This window comes from Nicotiana tabacum, chromosome 2, assembly GCF_000715075.1.
Source record: "Nicotiana tabacum cultivar K326 chromosome 2, ASM71507v2, whole genome shotgun sequence".
Taxonomy (NCBI): Eukaryota; Viridiplantae; Streptophyta; class Magnoliopsida; order Solanales; family Solanaceae; genus Nicotiana; species Nicotiana tabacum.
Genome location: NC_134081.1, coordinates 64,514,883 through 64,538,666, shown reverse-complemented (window position 1 = coordinate 64,538,666; position 23,784 = coordinate 64,514,883). Strand labels below are relative to the sequence as shown.

The window sequence follows — 23,784 nt, the reverse complement described above, 5'->3', positions numbered from 1 at the left end:
TCTACCAAGTTTATTTTTAGCTGATGTGAAGTCAAGGAGGTTCGGGGATTAAGTCCTTGGGTAAACGCTTGAACGGCCCAATCATATGCTACCGGAGGCAGGTCCATCCGTTTTATTTGGAACCTTGATACGAATTCCCTGAGCATCTCGTTGTCTCTTTGTTTGACCTTGAAAAGGTCCGACTTTCTGGTCTCGACCTTGATGGCCCCGACATGGGCCTTAATGAAAGCATCTGCAAGTATAGCAAATGAGTCAATGGAATTTGGGGGTAAGTTGTGATACTATATGATTGCTCTTTTGGACAAAGTTTCCCCGAACTTCTTTAGTAAGACCGACTCAATTTCATCACTTTCCAAGTCGTTCCCTTTGGTTGCGCATGTATAGGAGATCACATACTCATTCAGGTCCGTAGTTCCGTTATATTTTAGAATGTCAGGCATACGAAACCTATTGGGGATCGGCTTTGGTGACGCGCTCGCAGAAAAGAGATTTTGGATAAACATCTTGGAATCCAGCCCCTTCAATAACGAGGGTGCTCCCGAGATTTGGTCGACCCTGGAATTGTATGTTTCCACCTTCTTATCATTGGCCTCAATTTTCTTTTCACCTGATTCCATCTGCTTCGTTAATGCTTCAAGCATTCTCATTACATCAGGACAGACCCTAGACTCAGCTTCACCCGGTCTCTCGGTGATCTGCTCAATTCTTCGGATGTTCTCCCGGGATGATTCCGGCTCAAATATGTTAGGGGCGTTGATTTGATTTTGCAGCCGCGCTGTCACCGCCTGTTGAGTCTGCAACATTTCGAAGATTTACCATAGGCTAACCTCATCACCTTCGCCTTCGGGCGCTTCTCAAGCCGTTGGTCGGGGTCCTCCACGTACGCTATTTTCGGGATCAGTTGGCAGTTGATGTCGATGGCCACTTGTGAGTTAGCATCGACTGGGTCGGAAACTGGGACTCCGTTGGGATCAGCAGGAGGTACCTTGTTGCTAGGCACCAGATTGTTGTTTTCGCCATGATGGCCAGACTCAGCATAAACATTCAAGTGGGCAGACTGAGAATTTAATATTTTCTAAACTGACCTGAAATTAAGACTTTAAAGAACAAGGGTAAAATAGGGTGTGTTATGGAGATTTGTATCAAATCACCACTATTATCCTTAGCCCACAGTGGGCGCCAAATTATTTACCCTTAAAACGGATAACAATTAAATTTGTACGCGGTTTAAGGATATGTGGATTGATTCAACAAAAGTAATCAAGAATGTTAGATAAACGAATTAAAGATAAATTGAATAACCAAACCAGTTGTGACGTTAAGGCCGGGCTCGAATTTAAGCTCAACAGTAGATTTGGCTTCGACCGGACCTTCAATTCGAAGCCAATTGTGTATGAAAAACAACAGTAAAATAAGAACTTTGCAATAGCTAGAAAGTAGAAAAATGAACTTGTATTGCTTTGATTTGCGTGTTACAATATGTGTTATCAAAGAAAAATTTTCTATAGTAGGAGAGTTTCACCCCTAGTATATGTCTAAAAAGAATAAAAAAAATCCTGCTCTCTCGTTAATTATTGATCTGTAATCGACATCGAGCGAGATCCGCACCGTGATATCCGGTTGGTTCTGGATATCACGGCTTTCTATTTGTCCCCCACAACCGTTCATGTGCTTCCCGAAGTCTAAGAACTCATCCCGGGTCCGGGGTGCATTATTTTATCAGGTCCGATAGCGATCGTTCCGTTCGGACCTCGATACAGTAAGTTCCCAGCTTCAATTTTGATCCCATGTATTCATACTCTTGCTTTGTTTGACCCGCCGGAAAATCGGGGTGTACGTTACCCGGTTTCACCTGTATACAAATTCACTATACAATTAGAGTAACAAATGTTTTTTTTATTACACATAGGCTTTTAAATTAACTTGATACGAGAGAAATTTCTTATAAAGCGGTAAAGGATTTCAAAAATTTCTTTAGATCACAAGTTCAAAATCGAACAGATACTTTTGAATCTCGTTATATAAAATCCTAGCTCCTTTACTACAGTTGTTCATATGCTATTAGTCGGAGTATACCCTTTATCGAAGAGAATCATAGTTGAAAATGCCCCTTTTTTTATATATCAATAGCAATTTAATACTCCGCACGATGTGTGATAATATTAGGTACGTTGTTATTGTAGCAATAGTAGTTTAACACTATTTGTCAGGTCACTCATGAAGTCGGTGCTTATGGGTCAATCATCTGTCGAACATGTAGAAGATTTTGAAAGTGCAAATGAAATGTTATTGCTATGCTGCTTAAACGGTTGGTCTGGATGATTGATTGAGTTTCCCTTGTTTAAATTGTAAAAGAGTCAAAGAAAGTCCAATCAAAAGGCAGGTCAATACGACACAGAAAGTTGCAAGATAAAGTTATTTTTATACTTCAAAATAGATCGAAAGCTAGCCAACGATCGAATAATTGAAAAGGAGATTTTTGTTTCTTTAATATAATATGCACAATATGATTTAAAATAATGTTGGCCAAGACAGAAAATGAATTTTACGTGTCATCCGAATTTGCTAGTAATTACAAATATATTGCTTCCTCACTTCCTCTATTTCAAAAAAGGCGAAATAGTCTAAGAGCCCGTTTGGACATACGAAAATTTTTACTTTTTTTTGATTTTTTTTTGATTTTTTTTCGAAATCAATATTTGACCATAAATTTTCAAATTTTCACTTAAATATGAATTTTGAAATTTTTCAAAAATTTGAAATACTCCAAAAAGTTATTTTTTAAAATTTTTACTCAGATCACTCACAAAACTTCAAAAATAATCCAAAATTATATTTATGTCCAAACACAACTCTATTTTTCAAATACTATTTTCACTTGAATTTTTTTTTACTTTTTTATAAATTTTACAATTCTTATGTCCATACGCCCACTAAGAATCATCTAAGTTTGACATTTCAATTACATAGAACTTATTAAACACCTCCCGCCGACGTATTTCACAATTGCAATAACAAAATATGACATGTTACTATTTTAGCTGCCACATCTTCAACTTTTTAGTCTTTTAAATTTTTTTAAACCCACACTTTTCATCATTTTTGTCTCATATCTGCTCGTTGCCACCAATGGCCATCACAACTGCAACTACAACGGTAGAAACAGACTTGGCAAATTCAAACCTCTAGATCTGCATATAAAAAATCTGAAATCAACTATTTAAAACCCCTAGAATTGACATTCACATTGCTGCAAGAAAAATCAGTATCAATAGCACTGAGTTTGTCCCGATAATTATCACCTTCAAACAACCAGAAAAAATAAAATGTCACCGGAAAAATGCACTCACATCCCTTTCTTTCTTTCTCGAAACTACCCACCTGAAACCACCCACAGATCAAATCTAATAAGAGAAGATGCTAGAGGAAAATCTTTAGCTGATCGTCTCTCCGATTCGAAGATTCAGACACACAGTAAACAGGAAAACTAAATTCCCATTATTGGTTTGGCCAAATGCCAATTATAAAAATAAAAAAAATGGCCGGATTTATCCCTCTACTTTTAAATATGTTATACATTTAATCTTTATTAAACTTTGCAACTAAAAAACACATATCTGTAACGGCATGACCGATCGTTTTGTGTTCTAGCGCATCATTCGGTGGTTTGAGACCTTGAGTAGCTTCACTTTGTGTATTATGACTTGTACGTGTGGTTGATTTCGATTTTCGAGAAGTTCGGAGTTGATTTGGAAGAATAATTCTCAATTTGGAAGTTTTAAGTTGGAAAAGTTGATCAAGCTTTGATTTTCGAGTAAATTACCTCAGAATCATGATTTAAAGGTTCCTATAGGTTTATAAAGCGATTTCGGACTTGAGCGTATGTTCGGGTTGAGTGCAGATGGCCTGGGAGCGTTTCGACGCTTATTGTGAAAAATTGACATTTTGAAAGATTTTGAATTTCCTAAGTTTGATATAAAGTGGACTTTGGAGTTATCGATATCCGTTTGGGATTGCGAGTCTTGAAATAGGTTTGTATTGTGATTTGTGACTTGTACGTAAAATTTGGCATCATTCCAAAATGTTTAAGTGTAATTCGGACGCGTTCGTCGAAGTTTGAAAGTTTGAAGGTTAAAAAGAAGGCTTGTGATCGTTGATTCGCGGTATTGATGTCATTCGTAGCGTTACGAGCCTTTGGATAAGTTTGGATAATGTATTAAGACTTATCAGTGTGATTGGACGGAGTCTCGGGGGCCTCAGGTGTGTTTCAGGGTGGTTTCAAACCAAGTTTGGATGTTTTGTTGGTGCTGGTGTTTGGTGTTGTTTTTTGCGAATGCGAAGGAGACACGCATTCACGAAGAAGGATTTATGGCAGCTGGGAATTTGTTCTGTGCGTTCGTGAAGGTGTGGGTTAAAAGTGTATCGCGTTCGCGACAAGGGGTTCACATTCACGTAGGTGAAGCTGGGCCTGGAGGCTTGGCCTTCATGTTCGCAATGGTGTGGTTGCGTTCGCGATGTAGCAGCCTGGTGATGCATCGCGTTTGCGAGCCTTGTATCGCGTTCATGAAGGAGGATTTTGGGGCAGAAGCTAGATGCATTTCGCGAACACGATGGACATGTCGCGTTTGCGATGAAGTGCCTCGTAGGCAGTGTATAAGTTTGTAAAATTGGGTTTTTGCTCATTTTATCTCAATTTTTCCAAGCGAGACGATTTTGGGGCGATTTTATAGTGCCATTTTCATCATCTATCACGAGATAAGTGGTTTTCATTTGTTGTAAGTTAAATAAATGATTTATTTATGGATTTAAACATGAAAATTTATGAAATTTGTGGGAGTTTTTGAAGAAAAACATGAAAATGGTAATCTTGCATTTTGACCACGAAATTGGACATGGAATTAGGAATAAATTATATATTTGAGTTCGTGGTTCAATGGTTAATATTTAACTTCGAAATATTTTTGAAATTCGGGCACGTGAGCCTGGGTGTTGACTTTGTTGCCTTATCGAAATCCGAGCACCCTAAAAATTTATATTTTACTACTAAGAATTTCATACGAGTTGGGCTTAACTATAAATCTACTAAGTATTTATTTCAAAGGTTATTTTGAGAGCAAAAACGGTAAGTGTGTGTGAGAACAATTGAGGAAAAAGCCAATTTGTGTGATACCGTTTAATTATTTTATTTAAGATGTCACGTATAGGTAGTGATGATGAACGAAGGGTTCTCCAAGAAGCCGAAATCAAAGCAAGAAATGATTTGTCTGTAAAGGTAGAAACGCAAAATAAAAGAAAGCAAACTAGCTCGTGGAAAGGTCGGTCAAATACCATATCCAAGAAGCCATGGCTGAATCAAAAGATGAAGAGTTCTTTTAGTAAATTGAGAACAAAGAGAGAGGTAAAAGCTTTAACCTTAAACCTTCTATACATTCTAGTTCTATTCAATGTCATAAATATAAAGGAAGAGGACATATGATGCATAAATGTCCAAGTAGAAGAAACATCATTCGTAGAGAAGATGGAGGATGTGAGAGTGAAAAAAGTGAGGAGGAAGAAGAAGAGGGAGATGTAAGTGATGAAGATGATATAGAACTACCTCATGCTGGTATGATTGGGGTAGCTAGGAAGAGTATGAGTGGATAATACGAGAGAAACAAATGTGAAGAAAAGGAGCGAGGTGTGAGTGGAGATGAAGATGAAGTAGAACTACCTTTTAGTGATGGCATGATTGGGGTAGTTAAGAGGATTGTTACTATCAGTTTGAAAGCAATAGTGAATAACAAATGGAGAATATATATTCCATACTAGGTGTGGGATAAAGAAAAAAACTTATTCTATGATCATTGATAGTGGTAGTTGTGCTAATGTAGTAAGTTTATACTTTGTGAAAAAAATAGGACTTGTATGCATAAAACACCCTACTCCCTATAGAATCCAATGGTTAAATGATAGTGGTGAACTAAAGGTGAACAAACAATGCATGATTTCATTCAATGTTGGTAGCTATGAGAATGATATTCTTTGTGAAATAATCCCTATGCAAGCTTGTCATATCTTACTGGGTCGTCATTGGCGGTATGATAGAAATGTTTTTCATGATGGAAGTAAGAATAGACATTCTCTTGAGATTAATGGAAGAAAATTTACTCTTGTACCTTTATTTTCTTCTCAAGTGTTTGAAGATCAAAAGAGATTAAGGAAAATAATGGGATAACCTAGGGGAGGGATAAAAAGTGAGCTTGAGGGAAAAAAAAAAAAAAGAAAGGAAGCCAAGAGTTAAAAAAAAAAAGGGAGATGGCCGAGAGAAAATAGAGAGATGACAGCAATTTTAGAGAAGAGATAAAAAGAGGTTTGAGTGAAAAAATAAAAATTCTTGGAGAGAGGAGAGAGGCTAAGGAATGTAAAAAGAGAGTTTCTATATAAAAGCCAAAGAGTGTTTAAATGCAAGAAAAAGGGGGTTGCCTATGATACTACTTACTTACAAAAAAGTGTTGATTAATTCTGAGTTACTAACTTCTTCTTTGCCAAGTAGTATTTCTTCTCTTTTTTGAAGATGTCTTTCATGAAGATATTCCTAATGGATTGCCACCTTTACGTGGCATTGAGCATCAAATTGATTTTGTGCCTAGATCACAAATCCTTAATAGGCTTGCTTATAGGAGTAATCCAGAAGAGACAAAAGATCTTCAAAGGCAAGTTGAGGAGTTTCTTGAGAAAGGCTTTGTGAGAGAGAGCATGAGCCCTTGCTCTGTTCCCATCCTATTGGTACCCAAAAAGGATGGAACTTGGACGATGTGTGTGGATTGTAGAGCAATCAACAAGATAACAGTAAAGTATCGCCATCATATTCCTCGTCTTGATGACATGTTGGATCAATTACATGGATCCAAAATCTTTTCTAAAATTGATCTGAAAAGTGGTTACCATTAGATTCGAATGAATCTCGGAGATGAATGGAAAACTGCTTTTAAGACAAAATATGAGCTTTATGAGTGGTTAGTTATGCCTTTTGGCTTGACTAATGCACCTAGCACTTTTATGAGATTAATGAATCATATCTTTAAGCATTTTTATAGAAAATTTGTTGTGGTGTACTTTGATGATGTCTTAATATTTTCTAACACTTTAAAAAAGCATGTAGAACACCTAAAACAAGTTTTTGAAGTTCTTAAAAGTAACTTTTATTTGATAATCTTAAAAAGTGTACTTTTTGTGTGGATCGTGTGATTTTTTTGGGTTTTGTAGTTAGTTCTAAATGAGTTGAGGTTGATGAAGAGAAAATCAAAACAATAAAGGAATGGCCTAAACTTAATAATGTAACTGAAGTTAGGAGTTTTCATGGACTTGCTAGTTTTTATAAGAGATTTGTGAGAGACTTTAGCACTATTGCTTCTCCTTTAACTGAAGTTATTAAAAAAAATAAGATTTTTACATAGTAAAAAGAACAATATGATGCTTTTAACTTGTTGAAAGAAAAGTTGTGTTCTGCTCCTTTGTTATAATTGCCTGATTTTTCTAAATCTTTTGAATTGAATGTGATGCTTCTAGCAAAGGAATTTGTGTTATTTTGATGCAAGATTCTAAACATATAGACTACTTTAGTGAGAAGTTGAGTGGAGCTGCATTAAAGTATTCCACTTATGACAAAGAGTTATATGCTTTGGTAAGGGCTTTAGCCACATGGAAACATTACTTGTGGCTAAGCGAGTTTGTCATTAAAACTAACCATGAATCCTTCAAATACTTGAAGAGTCAAGGTAAGCTTAGTAGGAGGCATGCTAAGTCGGTTGAATTCATTAAAACATTTCCTTATGTAATTTTTTACAAACAAGGGAAAGAAAATGTTGTTGCTGATGCACTTTCAAGAAGGTATGTCTTATTTTCTACTCTGACTTCTAAATTGATGGGTGTTGATCAAATCAAGGGGATTTATGCTAATGATGTTGATTTTGGCAAGATTTTTACATATTGTAAATTGGGTCCTTTTGAGAGGTTTAATATTCAAGATGGGTTTCTTTTTAAGAAAAATAAGTTGTGTATCCCTAATTGTTCTTTACGTGAGGTATTTGTTAGGGAAGCACATTGTGGAGGGCTAATAAGTCACTTTGGAGTCCCAAAGACACTAGACATACTTGCTGAAAATTTCTTTTTACCTGCCATGAGAAACGACGTTGAAAGAATGTGCGCATAATGTTTGGAATGTAAACAAGCTAAATCTAAAGTGTTACCACACGGTCTTTACACGGCATTACATGTTCCTATTTCACATTGGATTGATAATTCTATGGATTTTGTGTTAGGTTTGTCTAGAAAACGGTATGGTAAGGATAGTATATTTGTTGTGGTAGATAGGTTCTCCAAAATGACACGTTTTATTTTTTGTGTAAAGACTAATGATGCTTCACTTATTTCTGATCTATTTGTAAAAGAAGTTGTTAAATTGCGTGGTTCCCTAAAACTATTGTTAGTGATAGGGATGCTAAGTTTCTGAGACACTTTTGGCGTGTATTTTGGGGAAAGTTAGGCACTAAATAGGCACTAAATTGTTGTTTTCTACTTCATGTCGCCCACACTGATGGACAAACTGAAGTAATTAATAGAACCTTAGGAAATATATTGAGGACTGTTTTAAAAGGTAAATTAACTTTTTGGGAAGATCACTTACCTATGATTGAGTTTGCTGAAAATAGAACAATCCATTCTTCTATATGTTTTCTTTTGAAGTTATTTATGGTTTTAATCCCCTTATTCCTATTGATTTATTACCATCACCTACTAATGATACTAGTAATCTTGATGGTAGGACAAAGTCTGAGATGATTAAAAAAATTCATGAGCAAATAAGGCTTGCAATTGAGAAGAAAAATGAGCAAACTGCCTTGAAAAAGAATAAGAGTCGAAAACAAGTTGTTTTTCAACCTGGAGATTTAGTTTGGGTTCACTTTATAAAGGAGAGATTTCCTTAAAAAAGAAAGTCAAAGTTGCATCCTAGAGGAGATGGCCCATTTCAAGTCCTTAAAAGGATTGGAGACAATGCTTATAAGCTGGACCTTCCTGGTTAGTTTCAAGTAGGTGTTACATTCAATGTTGCTGACTTGTCTTTGTTTGAAGTAGGATCGAATTCGGGGACGAATTCTTTTTAAGAAGAGGGTAATGATACCATTAAGGACAAGGCTAAGGTTTTGGAAGCTCCAAGAAGGCCATTTACAAGATTTTAAGCTAAAGAATTGCAGACTAAGGTTGCTGGACTTCAATGGTAAATAAAGAAGCTTTTAATTGTAGAGGAAGAGCTCAAGCCCAAAGGAGATGAATTGTCTAATTTTTACAATTATTTGGTGACCCAAATTGAAGTCCAAGAGGAGGAAGATTGGGTCTCAAAATCATTCCTTGAAGTCCACCAAAAGGGCACCTAAAAGAGCACAAAATAAGCTTAAAAGAGGTCTAAAAAGGGGTATTCCAAAAGGAGCCCAATTGGAGTCCAAACCAACGATCCAAACTAGTAGTTTTAATGCCCATATATACCCCAAAGAGATTTGGCTGCCCACTCTATTATTTTTATTTGTTTTTATTAGGTTTTCTAGTCTTTAACTTAGCCTCCAAGTTAGGATTTTATTTTAAGATTTTAGAATAATCTTTTAGGGTTTATTTTATGCCTTGGCAGCCACCCTACCTAGTTTTAAGGACTTTTTACTCCTATAAATAGGAGTTCTTTTTATTCATTGTGGTACTTCATTATTGATTAGTAATATTATACTTTGAGAGTTTTTTTGAACCTTTGTTACTTATGCTTTGAGATTTATCTTTCTACCTTTACTAGTTTATAGTTCAAGGTAGTAAGATAACTTCTTTATTGTGACGTTATTGATTCTTTTGTGGTATTCTTATAAGGTGATTAATACTAGTTATTAATTTTTTTCTCAAGTTACTCGTAAAGCGGTCAAGATTTGAATCTATTATTTTGATTTATTTTTAAGTAAAGGCGTTTGATTTCTTCTGTTTCTTTTTTTAGGCCTACTATGAAGGCATATTTTACACCAGATTAGATATGCTTATTCAGCATAGTATTGCTAATGGATGAGTCTTCGACCATGGTGGATGTTGTTCATGTTGCCTTCTATTTCATGTGTTACTCTCTTATGCCATGTGGGTTGTGAGGCAGCTTAATTATTCACACGTGTGTTGTGATCCTGTGTAGCTTGTGGTATTATATGAGCGATATGTCTCTTGAGATTTTGGTTGTTTGATGCACCTTAGTCGTGCTTGAATTTTGTAGCGCATGATGCTATCTGTTTCCCCAGGGTTATGTTTATACACGTGGCATGCTTGTGGTTGGTATACGTGTATTTAGTGGGTATGAGCATTTTGGCTCATTGGGTATTTCCTTATTAATTATTATGTGAGGATCAGGTTACACGCCGCCACAAGTATGATATTTAGACCGGGTTGCGCATCACAATGGTATCATGTGTGGATCGGATTGTACGCCGCAACAGTGAGATGATGAGTACAGATCTTTATACTTATTTTGTGTGTTTTGTTTCTCATCTATGATATTGGTTCATAGCATTTGTTTGGTTGTTTTACTCGTTACGCCGGCCGGATGGTTTTGGATTCGGGTTCACGTTTACTTATGTGTCATATTCGAGTTATGGCTTGTTGGCGCATTGATGTTGTCATATGAGATTTTAGACTGCATTTGAGGTGGCTTATTTCCCCGACAGCTTGTACTGGGTGAAACGAGGTTGTTGGACCTGAAATCGGTGCAATCAAATTTATATAATATATATTGGAAGGAAAATATCGCTAATCAGTTCAGAACGAGGCAATAGTTCATGTCGAGCGGAATGACTCCATGAGTTATGGTTTTGGTAGGTGGATATGAGTTTCTACACATCTCTTTCATCATTGCAGTATCACAAGGGTTGGAATAAGATTTGTATGTGCTATGAGGTATATTATAGACATCGAATTCGTAAATTTGTAGCTATTGTGGTTGGAAGTTATTTAGGCATATGAATTATGTGGTGCATTGCGTAATCACAACGTGGGTGTATATGATGTTTGGTGCAACTTAGGAAGATTAATATAGTGTATGGACGCGATAAATTGGATCTAAAGGAATTCTGGATGTTGGAATTTGGTTCTAAGGCTTGTGGGATGAGGTGGCAGAAAGGATCTTCAGTTTGGCTTGAGCTAATGTGCTCATATGGGTTTTGGTGGCATGAGTAGGTCCACGTGGTGTTCTATCACACCATTTGATGGTTTAAGGCCATGAGTATCTTCACTCTGTATATTATGACTTGTGCTTGTGGTTGTCGATTTTTGAGAAGTTCAAAGTTGATTTGAAAGAATAATTCTCAATTCCGAAGCTTTAAGTTGGAAGAGTTGACCAAGGTTTGAATTTCGAGCAAAAACCTTCGGAATCAGGATTTAAAGGTTACTATAGGTTTGTAAATCGATTTTGGACTTGGGTATATATTCGGGTTGAGTATCGGATGGTCCGAGAGCGTTTCGGCGCTTAGCGTGAAAAGTTGGAATTTTGAAGGTTTTAGAATTTACTAAGTTTTATATGAAGTGGACTTTGGATTTATCGATGTCCACTTGGGATTCCGAGCTTTAGAATAGGTTTGTATTGTGATTTGCGTCATGTACGTAAAATTTGGTGTCATTCCAGAATGTTTAAGTGTGATTCAGACGTGTTCGTCCAAGTTTGAAGGTTAAAAAGAAGGATTGTGATTGTTGATTCATGGTTTTGATGTCATTCGCAGTGTTTCGAACCTTTGTATAAGTTTGGATAAGGTATTGGGACTTGTCAGTGTGATTGGATGAAGTCGGAGTCCCGGGGGCCTCAGGTGTGTTTTGGGGTAGTTTCAGACCAAGTTTGGATGATTTGCGAGTGCTGGTGTCTGGTGTTGTTCTTCGCGAACACGAAGGAGGCACGCGTTCGCCATAAAGGATTTATGGAAGATGAAATTTTTCTTCGCGTTCGCGATAGGTTCATCGCGTTCGCGAATGTATGGGTCAGAGGTGTATCACGTTCGCGACAAGGGGTTCATGTAGGTGAAGATGGCCCCGGAGGCTTGGCTTTCGTGTTCACGATGGCGTGGTAGCGTTAGCGATGTAGCGTCCTGGTGATGCATCGTGTTCGTGATACTTCTCTCTCAATCGTGAAGGAGGATTTTGGGGTAGAAGCTGGATGCGCTTCGCGAACACGATGAAGGGTCGCTTGGGCAGTGTATAAGTTTGCAAAATCGGGTTTTGGCTCATTTTATCTCAATTGTTTCATAGGAACTAATGTTTAGGCGATTTTGGAGTGCCCATGTTCTTCATCTATCATGAGGTAAGTGATTCCCACTTGTAGTAAGTTAAATAAATGGTTTATTTATAGATTTAAACATGAAAATTTTGGAAATTATGGGATTTTTGAAGAAAAACCTAGAAATGGTAATCTTGGATTTTGACCATGAAATTGGACATGGAATTAGGAATAAATTATATATTTGCGTTCGTGGTACTATGGGTAATATTTATCTTCGAATATTTTTGAAATTCAGGCACGTGAGCCTGGGGGTTGACTTTGTTGACTTTTCGAGCGGAGTTGGAAATTATTATAAATTGTTGAATTACAAATATTGGAGTGTATCTTGATTAGTTTTCACGGTGTTTTATTGGTTTTAGATCGTTTGGCTTTGATTGAGGAGTTAGAGTGGCGTTGGAGCCGATTATCGGAATTTGGAGCGAGGTAAGTCTCCTGTCTAACTTTGTGAGGGAAAATCTACCACGTAGGTGTTATAGTTGCTATGCGCTACATGTTATGGGGGATATGCATGTATGAGGTGACTAGGGTCCATGCGTATACTAGAATTCATGATTAGATTCAGGTAGACTTAGACTCATGCATTGCCTTAATTGTAATATTTGAGTAATTCTTGCATGCTTAAATGCTTTAAATTATATTGTTGCCTCATACTAGACTTGCGTAAAGTTTCAGACTTGTTATAATAGATATTTGGCAGACTACTTGATTAGCATTAGAGATTATTGTTCCTTCTTACGGATTGTCTCTGTGTTGTACGAAATTGTTCAAAAAGTTTCTTAAGTCTAATGATGCACACATATATTCGTGAGTGGGGCCAGTGACCTGTCAGGTTTCACTATTCCTATGGGATCGGGATGAATGCCTAAGCAGTATCATTATGGATCAGGCCGTACGACCTCGACAGTATTATGAGATGCATCTATGATTCGCGCAGGTCGATCTTCGGCAGTGTACACAATTATGGGATCGGGTTGAATGACCTCAGCGGGGATCAGGTCAAACGTCACGGCAGGAACTTGTGCCAATACTTTTATGGAAACGAGTCACTCGCCTCGACAACATCGTGTGTAGTACTTGATATGAAGTTAGAGTACCCATGACTTTCTCCCTAACTCGAGATGTGACCGTTTATTCGGGGCTGGTGTTTTGTATTCCATTTGAGGAAGTACCCGGTATTTGAGGACTTCATATTTATTCTTTAGTTGAGGATTTCATTATGTACTTATATCTGTTTCCACTCTTTTACCTGCCATGCCTCATATCTGTTTACTTTTATTATGTATGATTTAGTGGACCACTAGTAAGTGTTGATATAGACCCCCTCATCACTACTTCTCCGGGGTTAGGTTAGATACTTTCTGGGTATGCATTGATTTATGTACTCATGCTACACTTCTGCATTGATTGTGCAGGTATATTTTGATGGTCATTTGGGCGCATGGACGCAGCTGTTGAGGGGACTTTACGGTGAGATGCATTTCATGTTACGATCCTCAACACACAAAGTCTCCATCTTTTTCATTTATGTTGTCCAATCTATTTTATGTTTCCGATAGGTGGGATGAAGTGTTGGGGTTTTATTTTATTTTATTTTTATTTTTACCTCTTTATTATTTATATATTTTTAAATATTGTTTTGTCAAAATATCACATTCACGCGCCATTTAAGTGTAGTTTGCATGCGATTTGGCCATGTCAGTTATGTGCCTCCACATAGGCATGGTCAACGGTCAGAATGATTTATTAATGTTCAAATGTATAAGAAGGAGTATTTAATTGAGAAAGTTCTAAATTTATATACCGGAATGACAACGAATGAAAATTTAGGTGGCCCTTAGGCCATTTTACGTTTCAAAAAGAATAAACATATTACTATTTGTGGAATCAAACAAGATTTTTTATTATATTTCTGTAAATAATTTTTAAATATTTTAAATTGTTAAATATTGTGACTTATATTACTTTTTATGTAGTTTTTAGATATATAATTTTTTAAAAACTCTTAAAGAATATATGTTCGAATTTTTACTGAAAATTAATTAGTTGACCCCCGTACTCCAAAAAGATTAATGCTGATTTTTATTGCATAAATTGATTTTAAGTATTTCAAGTAGTTGGCGTTGTTATCTTGTTGAATCAAATATAATCTATTCCACCAAAGGATTCATATATAATAGTTGACTATTAATTGTGATCACTATAGAATCAACTTACAATATACAACAAAATGTTATAATTTATTCCGATTAAATCAAGTGAAATATATCAAATTAGATATATCTAAACACAAAATTAAAATTTTTGCACTCTATTTTGCACTAGTCAAGATAAGATTCAACTTGTGGTTTCTCTGTTGTTGATAAAAAAGAGTCGCCACCTAATATTTAAGGGTATACTAAGGTACCTATCAAATTACAAAGTCAAATTCTTTATTAGTCTGCTAACCGGTGATATTATGTGTAAAAGTTCTTGTTCTTCTAAGGGGAATGTGTTATGTACCCGTTAAAATGTACCTGAGGTAGCTCCATAGACTTAGACTAAGTTGGGATCAATCATTTGTACTATGCTTAATTACTATTAAAGAATACAACTTACTATATATCTAAGGGAGAGTATGATATTGATAAAAGGAATGTAAGACCCTAAAGGGATACGGGTTTATGAAAAAGTTCAAAAAATATATTGAAAGAGTTTTGAAATCGGTATATAAGTGATCCATATTTGTAAAGCATGTGAAGAAAAGAGTTTGAATCATAAAACACTTAGTTTAAAAGATGGATGTAATTCTAAGAGGTGTTTGTGAAAGTGAACCTAAGATATACCTTGGTTTGAAGGTCCTTAAAGAAAAGAATATTTGTTGAAAATCCCTTACGACCTTGAAATTATTAGTTTTTCCCTTTTTGAAGAATGAAGCTGAGATCTGTTTTTCCTTCTTTGAAATAGAGTTGTTGTTTTGCTAAGTTCTGGATTTTAAAATCGTTAAATCCTTTGTTATTTAAGGCTTGCCTAAGTTTACACTAAAGCATAAGAGAAAAAGCACGTGATCTAATATACGTGTTATATACATGAGAGATAAAACAACAATAAAGGCATAACAAGTACAACTAACATTAATTTAAAACTAACAGAAACAGTAAACTGTACTAACGAGATAGTAAATAATGATAAAAGAGTTGAGGAAAAGAGGACTGGACTCTGTGATTGGGCCTCAAGGAAAACAGGCCCAGCGGTAAAGAAGATGCGAATATGGTAAGCTTTGACTCCCCAACGGAATGCAATAAGGCTGGAATTGGGCTTGAGTTCCTCAAGAACTCACAGGCCCAAACAGATGTACATGTCAAAAATATAAGAAAGTCATTAGATACATAGTCAATATATTTAGCATATTCTAACAACATATCATACTCTGATGAACAGATAATTGAAACAGAAATGGGATTAATATTGCGGAAGACTCATATATCAATGTGGTGGTTTTACTTAGAGAATAATTCACATTTGAAACCTTTAGTTGTCATTAAGCATTAAACCCTTAAAGAACTGAATGTGTCAATAAATAAGGGCTAAGGAGGGAACCCTACTCTAGATCGTTGCTCCCTTTGGATCTCCTGACACTTCAAAGTTCCCAAGGAACTCAAGGCCCAGGGCAATGCTTGTGCCGGGGAGGGAAACCCAACCTAGAGTTAAACTTTATTCCCAAATACCCTTAAATACTAACGACATATTTTCTCTACAGATTTAAGTGCCAATGAGGCCCTTCCAATGTAAACTAAATACTAAGATTAGTTACCACAAAAATATATATACTTTCCCTTAATAATACAAGAGAACATATATTACTTTTGATACTAAATAAGGAACACATATCAAGAAAGCCTAAAGGAGGCTGAATTTAGAACACATATTGGTGAGAAATAGAAGTCTCATGTCATACTGCTACATCATTAAAGAACAACATATTCAAGCAGTTATTAATAACACTACTTAACACCTTAAAGATCATCAATGCAGATTCAAACCAACAATCATGGTCAGCCATTATTACAAAAAGGTTATCAAGGTCATTCGGAATGAGATTAAACTCTCATCATGTCTATAAATTCATAGGTTCAAACATGAAATTTCTAAGGTCTCAACAGGGTGATTCTTCTAACAGTATTAGCAAGTCATCATGTCCAGATAATATCAACAAATGGACTTCATAAGTTTTGAGAGTCAAGTTCAGTTTTATATTAATAATAAAGAGAAGAACTGGCATGATTTAAAACAAAAACATGGTATTGTAGAATCAAAAAGAGATACTTGCAATATTTAATCAACTATACATAGGCAGGGTAAGTGAGGTAGTGACCTCTTACAAGAAGGGGAACTTTGCACATAATAGAACCAAACCAACATATTAGTAAAGAAAGGAGATGGAAATATTGTATCAAAACAAGTTCAAACTCAAACATAAGTCTAGTTCAGTATGTAGGTATGAAGTGATCATGCTTCAATTTCTAAAGTGTCACTTGATTATGACATAGTGTCTAAGTCCTATCTTCATGGAAGATGAGTTAATGATAGATGCAAGCAGGCTTTACATAATTAATAGTGGCTCAAAGAGATTAAGGACAGGGATGTACTGCACAAGTTTTGAATTATACATGTATGAAGGTCTCAACTGATCATGGGACAAACAAACTTACTTCTGTAGTAATTACCAGTTAACTTTATCCACACAAGCTCATGACTAAAACCATGAAGAGGAAGATAGCTTAACCTTAACAGAATATATATACAATAAGGAATCATGAGAAGAAGATAGTTTGATGCAAATAAGATAGTTTCCTACAAATGTATACAACAGTCGAGTATGATCATGAGAAGGTCATAGTGATAGCTTAGAGATCAACCTCAGAGTTAGTAGATATTGATGTAGAGTAGGAAAGTATCTAATCACTTAGATTCTTTCACCTTAGTTAAGTGATATGGGCTTATTGAACTTCCAGGTGTATATCAGTTAAGATTACCAAATAATGTACTCGATCATAAAACAAATAGGATACAGGGAATACTATGCAGAAGTGAAGATCACAACAATATCATTAATGAACATGAACATGATTTGGTTTAACAAGGATACTAACTAAACAAAGTAAAGACTATAGTGATAACTCAGGAACAGTTTAACAAACACAAGGCATAAAGGAAAGTATTTAAACATTGTAAGTTCAGGCTCAAGGTTTAAAAGGTAAGGGGATATAGGTCATCTTAGTTATATTATCAGGTATTAAACTCAACTACAAAGATAACAAGAAATTACAAAGGTGCGACAAGACAGAGATGATCTTACTGCAAGTCAATGAGGATTATGAAGTTCATTTTGAACATAAACACATAAGAACTTAGGCATAGAGACTGTTGAAAAAAACTCAGAACAAAGATCAACAATTATTAATGACTTAATCGATTATCACTTAAAGATTCATAACAGAACTAGCTGAACACAAAAGGTCATCAAACTAACAAAGCATAAACATTAAACATGTCAAACACATAATTATAATCTATAGCACTTATCTCAGTATACTCATGTCATTGAAAGAGACGCAACAAAAGAGAAAAGTGAGAGATAGGTGCTGACCTTTTCGAGAGCAGCAAACCAAACAGACTCTTTTTATTGCTCAAAATCCCATAACTCTCAAGTTTAAACCAGCAATAGAACTCAACAAAAGAGAGGCAAAATAGTAAGGAAGCTAAGACTAGAAACCCTAAATTTCTTATAGTGTCTTTGTGTTCTTAGTGTGTTCGTATCTGTATGTGTGTGTTAGGTGAGAGCATTGAAGACCTCTTTTATAGTTGCATTCAATACCTCTAGGGTTCAACAAGATTCAAAATGATAGTGGAAGATGAAGAGGAGCTGATGATGTAAGCAAGATTGGGGAAAATCTAAAGAAACAGAGGAAGAAATGATGAAGGTTTACCTGAGAGAGAACCGTTGAGAGCAAAATTCGTTGGGTAAAGGCCCAATGTCCAGAGGTCTCTGCGATTGACCTCTGGACCAAGAATAATGATAATGAATGTTGTGAGAAGGCCATGCATGCCACCAATTTTGACAGAGCACAAAAAATTCTAAGGATTTGACCTTGCATCAATTAGTCTAGGGTTTTAGATTAGGATTTTAAAATCCAATCGGTGAGAAAAATGAAATAAAGCCTCAAACTTCACAGCCTAGGGACGAAGCAATTCGATTCTGCCAGTTGGATTTGAGAAACAAAATAAAAATGGTGCTTTAATTTTATTGGTCATGCTCTGATGTTTCATATTCCAAGCACAAAAGGGAAAGATCAGCAGGATTTAGGGAAGGAGAAGTAGGGAAGGACGATTTGATTCAGGGTTTTGTGACCTTGCATTGATTTGTGCAAGGTTCCATGACTGATGGGGCTCGAAGGGATGATTGAAAAGAGAGAGTTTTGGGAAAGGGGGTGGCTGGTCTTGGGCGAGAATGATTAGGGTTGGGGTTGTCTCCAGGTTAAAAACGGGAGATGGAACGGGAGCCGTTGGATCAATTGTGATTAACGGCTTCAATATTTTGGAGATTAAGCATTTATTGGAAAAAAAGGCGACCGTTGGATCTCTTTTAATCCAACGACAAAGATAAATCACTGATGGAAAATTAGTTTAATTGTGAATCGTTGATCATTTGTATCAACGATCCGGATATAGTGTGTTTCTTGTGTGAGTGCTTGAGAGCGATGATGTGGCATGCTATAATTGTTTCAAACATGATGGCATGGATTGCCATGGTGGAAAGAGAGGGGTTGATTTGGGCAGAGTATTTCCAGATTGGGCTATATATTTGGGCTAAAATAATTTAAGAAATGATCATTTTGTGTTTAATTGAGGAATTGCAATTGTAGCATCTTTGTCTCTTACTCTTATGAGATTAATTTAAATAACTTAATTATTTTCAATAAAACGTAGTAGAAATTATAATTGTTAAATACTACTAATTATTGTTATTAATTATTTGTAAAAATACTTTGTTTCTAAATTGTACTAATTTCGAATTTTCATATAGTAATCTAATTAATCAGAAATTAAAGAGTAATTTACTAAATTAATTATAGAACCTATGTATAGAAATTATTTTAATATTCCAAAAATAGCAAATATATTTGTAAATACAAAATGTCAATAATATGTGATTAATTTTAAAACTAATGCTTGGTTAATTTGTGAAAAATAGTTATTCATTACTAGAAAATACTTTCAGAACATTTATCGTAAATTATTAAGTATAAATAAATTCAATTAAAAAGGGAGATTCAAAATTGGTCGTCAACAACTGTCCCTCTTTGACCGGAGACGATGAAAGAGTTTTCAGGCAAAAGAAATTGAACCAAAGCCAATTTTGTCCCGACTTTAGGCACACGTTGCAAGAATGGCATGAGGATTATGAGTTCCAGAATTTAGTTGAGGAAGAATCTAGGAAAGATTTGGGGATATTGGGCCGAATTCTGGCTTTAAATTGCTTACATACCTCGGGCTTAACGAGGATCATGCCTCATGTAGTTATGGAGTAGGGATCTTGGTGAAACGGTACTTGCAGGAATTTGCCCTAGTATCATATTGCGACGATACAACGAGACGAAAGATTGGTCACTCATGATAGCTTGAATTTTGCGGCCTGATTTGAATGATTCAAAATTTAGAGCTCGTTGATCGTCTTGAGCTGGGATCTTGGCCCATTATTGGGTTGGCTGTCCCTATAGCATTGTAGTTTGGTCTGTTGCTAAGAAAAAGTTCCACACTGCGGTGTTTGTTCCTGCAAAACAAAATAAAATACACGCATACCAATATATTATAATGCAAAATATATTAAGATGTGATGTAAATGATGCAAGAATAATGATGCCTGGCAGCCGGTGAGACGTTATTTGGTATTGGGATGATGTGATACTTGATCCTGACTCGATTTGTTAGTCGGGTAGTGTATCATTCCGCAACTGTCAGATCATTTGAAAATTGTCTCCGCTTGTTGGGAGAGCTTGATTGTTAAAGTTCTTCTCCGCTTGTTGGGAGAGGTTTGCACTGAGAAGTGACTCCGCACGTTGGGAGAGCTTGATTTGTAAACTGCATCTCCGCTTGTTGGGAGAGCTTTGCACTGAAATGTAAAGTATTCTCCGCTCGAAGGTGATTGATTAAAATCGTAATCATGCCTAAAGTTGCACGAACAAAATGTTAAAACATTCAAAGTAATAGCGAAATGAAATATAAGCATGCCCAATAGATACTCTAGACTGCGAAGCTAGGCCGCGGCCATTAATTGGCAGAACATTGGTGACGAGGTTTGCGATTGTCTATTCCGTCCTCCATGATTTATGGAGCGGTGTTGCGGATTGCTTTTTGTTGTCGAAGTTTGCAGTTTGCTATATATAAGGCTCCAGTTGGCGAAGCCGACGTTCGATTCATACAAGGCACTCAGATTGATTGGCTTACAATTTGCTATATATAGGACTTTGATTGGTGAAGATGACGTACGATTTGTACATGGTGCTCCGATTGGTTGAGCCGATGATTTGCTATTTATAGAACTTTGATTGGCGAAGCCGACGCATGATTTGTATAGGGTGCACCGATTGATTGAGTAGGCAATTTGCTATTGACAAATTTCTGTATCAGTTGTCTGATTCCGAGGCACCTATAGAGAATTCATGAGTTAGCTTTAGATGTGCTTGAAAATTCTAAGTAAAAGGGGGAGAGATAATCTTAGGTAAGTGGCAGGTCCGTCATTTTCCCCAGTGTGGTCCCAACGATTCTTTACTCCCTGTTGACCCTACACTCATAGTAAACTTCTTAGTAGGAGGGGGGAAAGTTGGCTTGCATCGACCGTGATATTGATCTTTCCTAAGCCTTTGACATGATTGCGCCACGAAGTTCGGTAGATGGAACATATTACTTTATATATATATTTTAGAAAATATTTTGAAAATGCTTGTTTCTTTTAAGGCAAATGCTGTCATTTAGGATTATGACATGTTACGAAGGGTTTTCCGCACGCGAATATATCCTTTTGAGAACTTCGTTCCGTTGTTGTCGATATTCCGTGACGCTTGTGACAACGCGGCTACTTGCTGTTGCGACTGCATCCTAATTAAGGCTAATGCATTATAGAGGTTTCCTAAGGTTATGTCCGAACCCTTTCAGGTTATCTACGTATCCAAAACGGAATCAGGCCTGAACGTAGTTCGTGGTATAATGATGAAATGTGATGAAACTACCGAGCCTGACTTAGGCAGCCTATGTATCCAAAACGGAATCAGGTCGGAATGTAGTTCAATTATAACAGATGCAAAATGATGAGATTAAGAAATGAAAATTGGCTGAGTCTGACTCAGACAACCTACATATCCAAGTGGAATTAGGCTAGAACGTAGTTCAATTACAAAAGACTACTGAATCCGATAAGGATTGCCTATGTATTCCTTTCTGAGGAAATCAAGCCGGTGTAGTTCCTGAACAACATACAAAAATGATATTTGGTTTTTCTATTACAAAATAAAGGGGGAGAGAAACCGAACCCTACTTGGGTTGCCTATGTATCCCTCTGTGGGAAATCAGGTTGAACGTAGTTCTGTTCCATAAAAAATCCTAACTCTATCTATCTTCAAGCATAATATCTCTTGATTGCTTCCGAGTTGATAGGCTTCGTGCTGACTCTTCCATCCATTTTCGTTAAGATTTGAGCTCCACCTGACAGTTCTCAATGGACCATGTAATGACCTTGCCAGTTTGGTGCAAACTTCCCTTTAGCTTCTTCTTGATGGGGAAAGATTTTCTTCAGAACCAACTACCCCGGAGTGAATTGGCAAGGTTCACTCTTTTGTTAAATTCACTAGCCATCTTGTTTTGGTATAGTTGGCCATGACATGCTGCATCCATTCTTTTCTAGTCAATGAGCATGAACTATTCTTGCCTGAACCGTATCCACTCTGCATCGTCCAATTTCGCTTCTTGAATGACTCTTAAGGACGATATTTCGACTTTTGCGGGTATCACTGCTTCAGTGCCGTATACCAACATGTACGATGTTGTCCTAGTAGATGTTCTTATGGTAGTGCGGTAACTTAATAAAGTGAAAGGTAACTTCTCATGCCATTGTCTGTGATTGTCCACTATCTTTTGCAGAATCCTCTTGATATTCTTATTAGCTGCCTCGACTGCTCCATTTATTTGTGGTTTGTAGGTAGTGGAATTGCGCTGGACGATTCTAAACTTCTCACAGATTTCCCTCATGAGGTCTCTAACAGCATTGTCAGTGATGATAGATTCCTCTATCCCAAATATGCAAACGATGTTGTTCCGGACAAAATCTGCCACTACCTTCTTTGTGATGACCTTGTTAGTAGATGCTTTGACCAATTTGGTGAAATAATCGATGGCTACCAAGATAAAACGATGTCCATTTGACGCTGCATGCTCTATAGGTCCTATCACATCCATGCCCTAGGCGGCAAAAGGCTATGGTGAACCCATTACATTTAACTCATTTGGTGGAACCCGGATGAAATCTCCGTAAATATGGCACTAGTGACACTTCTGCACGTAGCGAATACTGTCGCTTTCCATACTCATCCAAAAGTATCCAGCTCTTAGAATCTTCTTGGCTAATGTGAACCCGTTCATGTGGGGTCTGAACGTCCCTGCATGTATTTCCTCTAACAATCTGGATGCTTTGGCAACGTCCACATATCTCAGCAAACCTAAGTTTGGGTTCCTTCTGTACAAGACTTCCCTATTGAGGAAAATGTGGTTTGCCAACCTCCCGAGGGCTCTCTTTTGACCATTAGTAGCATTTTCTTTGTAATCCTGGGTCGCAAAGAACTTCTTGATGTCGTGATACCAAAGTTTACCACCTGGTTCTTCATTCACATGGAAGCAGTAGGCATGTTGATCCTTGATTTCTATCTCGATAGGGTCGATGTAATTCTTGTCTGGATGGTGAATCATGGATGATAAGGTTGCAAGGGCTTCAGCGAACTCGTTCTGAATTTTGGGGACGTGCTTGAACTCAATCTTTGTGAACTTCTTTCACAACTCCTTCATGCAGTGCAGGTACGACAATATCTTGACATTCTTAGTTGACCATTCTCGTTGGACTTGGTGGATCAGCAAATCGGAATCTCCTATGACCAAAAGTTCTTTTATGTTCATGTCGGCTGCCATTCTGATTCCAAGGATACATGCCTCGTGCTCAGCCATATTATTGGTACAAGGGAATCTTATCTTTGCCGATGCTGGATAGTGTTGTCCAGATTCTAAAATCAGGATTTCCGCAATCTCAACTCTTTTGAAGTTTGTTGCTCTATCAAAAAACATCCTCCATCCAGGGTATAATTCTGCAATATCCTCCCCGGCAAATAGTACTATTTCATCGGGGAAATACGTGGTAAGTGGTTCGTAGTCCCCATCTACTGGAT

The 23,784-nt window shown here is 36.6% G+C and overlaps 1 protein-coding gene across 1 annotated transcript; it reads right to left on the bottom strand.

Moving 5' to 3' along the window:
• Positions 1–22,891: 22,891 nt before the first annotated feature.
• LOC142166858 (uncharacterized) lies at positions 22,892–23,314 on the bottom strand. Its single transcript, XM_075226422.1, has one exon. The coding sequence runs from the start codon at positions 23,312–23,314 to the stop codon at positions 22,892–22,894; it is 423 nt and encodes a 140-aa protein (XP_075082523.1).
• Positions 23,315–23,784: the final 470 nt, after the last annotated feature.

Bases quoted from the DNA above. Each gene is read 5' to 3' on its own strand.
- LOC142166858 (XM_075226422.1), bottom strand. From the start codon at position 23,314: ATGATTCACCATCCAGACAAGAATTACATCGACCCTATCGAGATAGAA.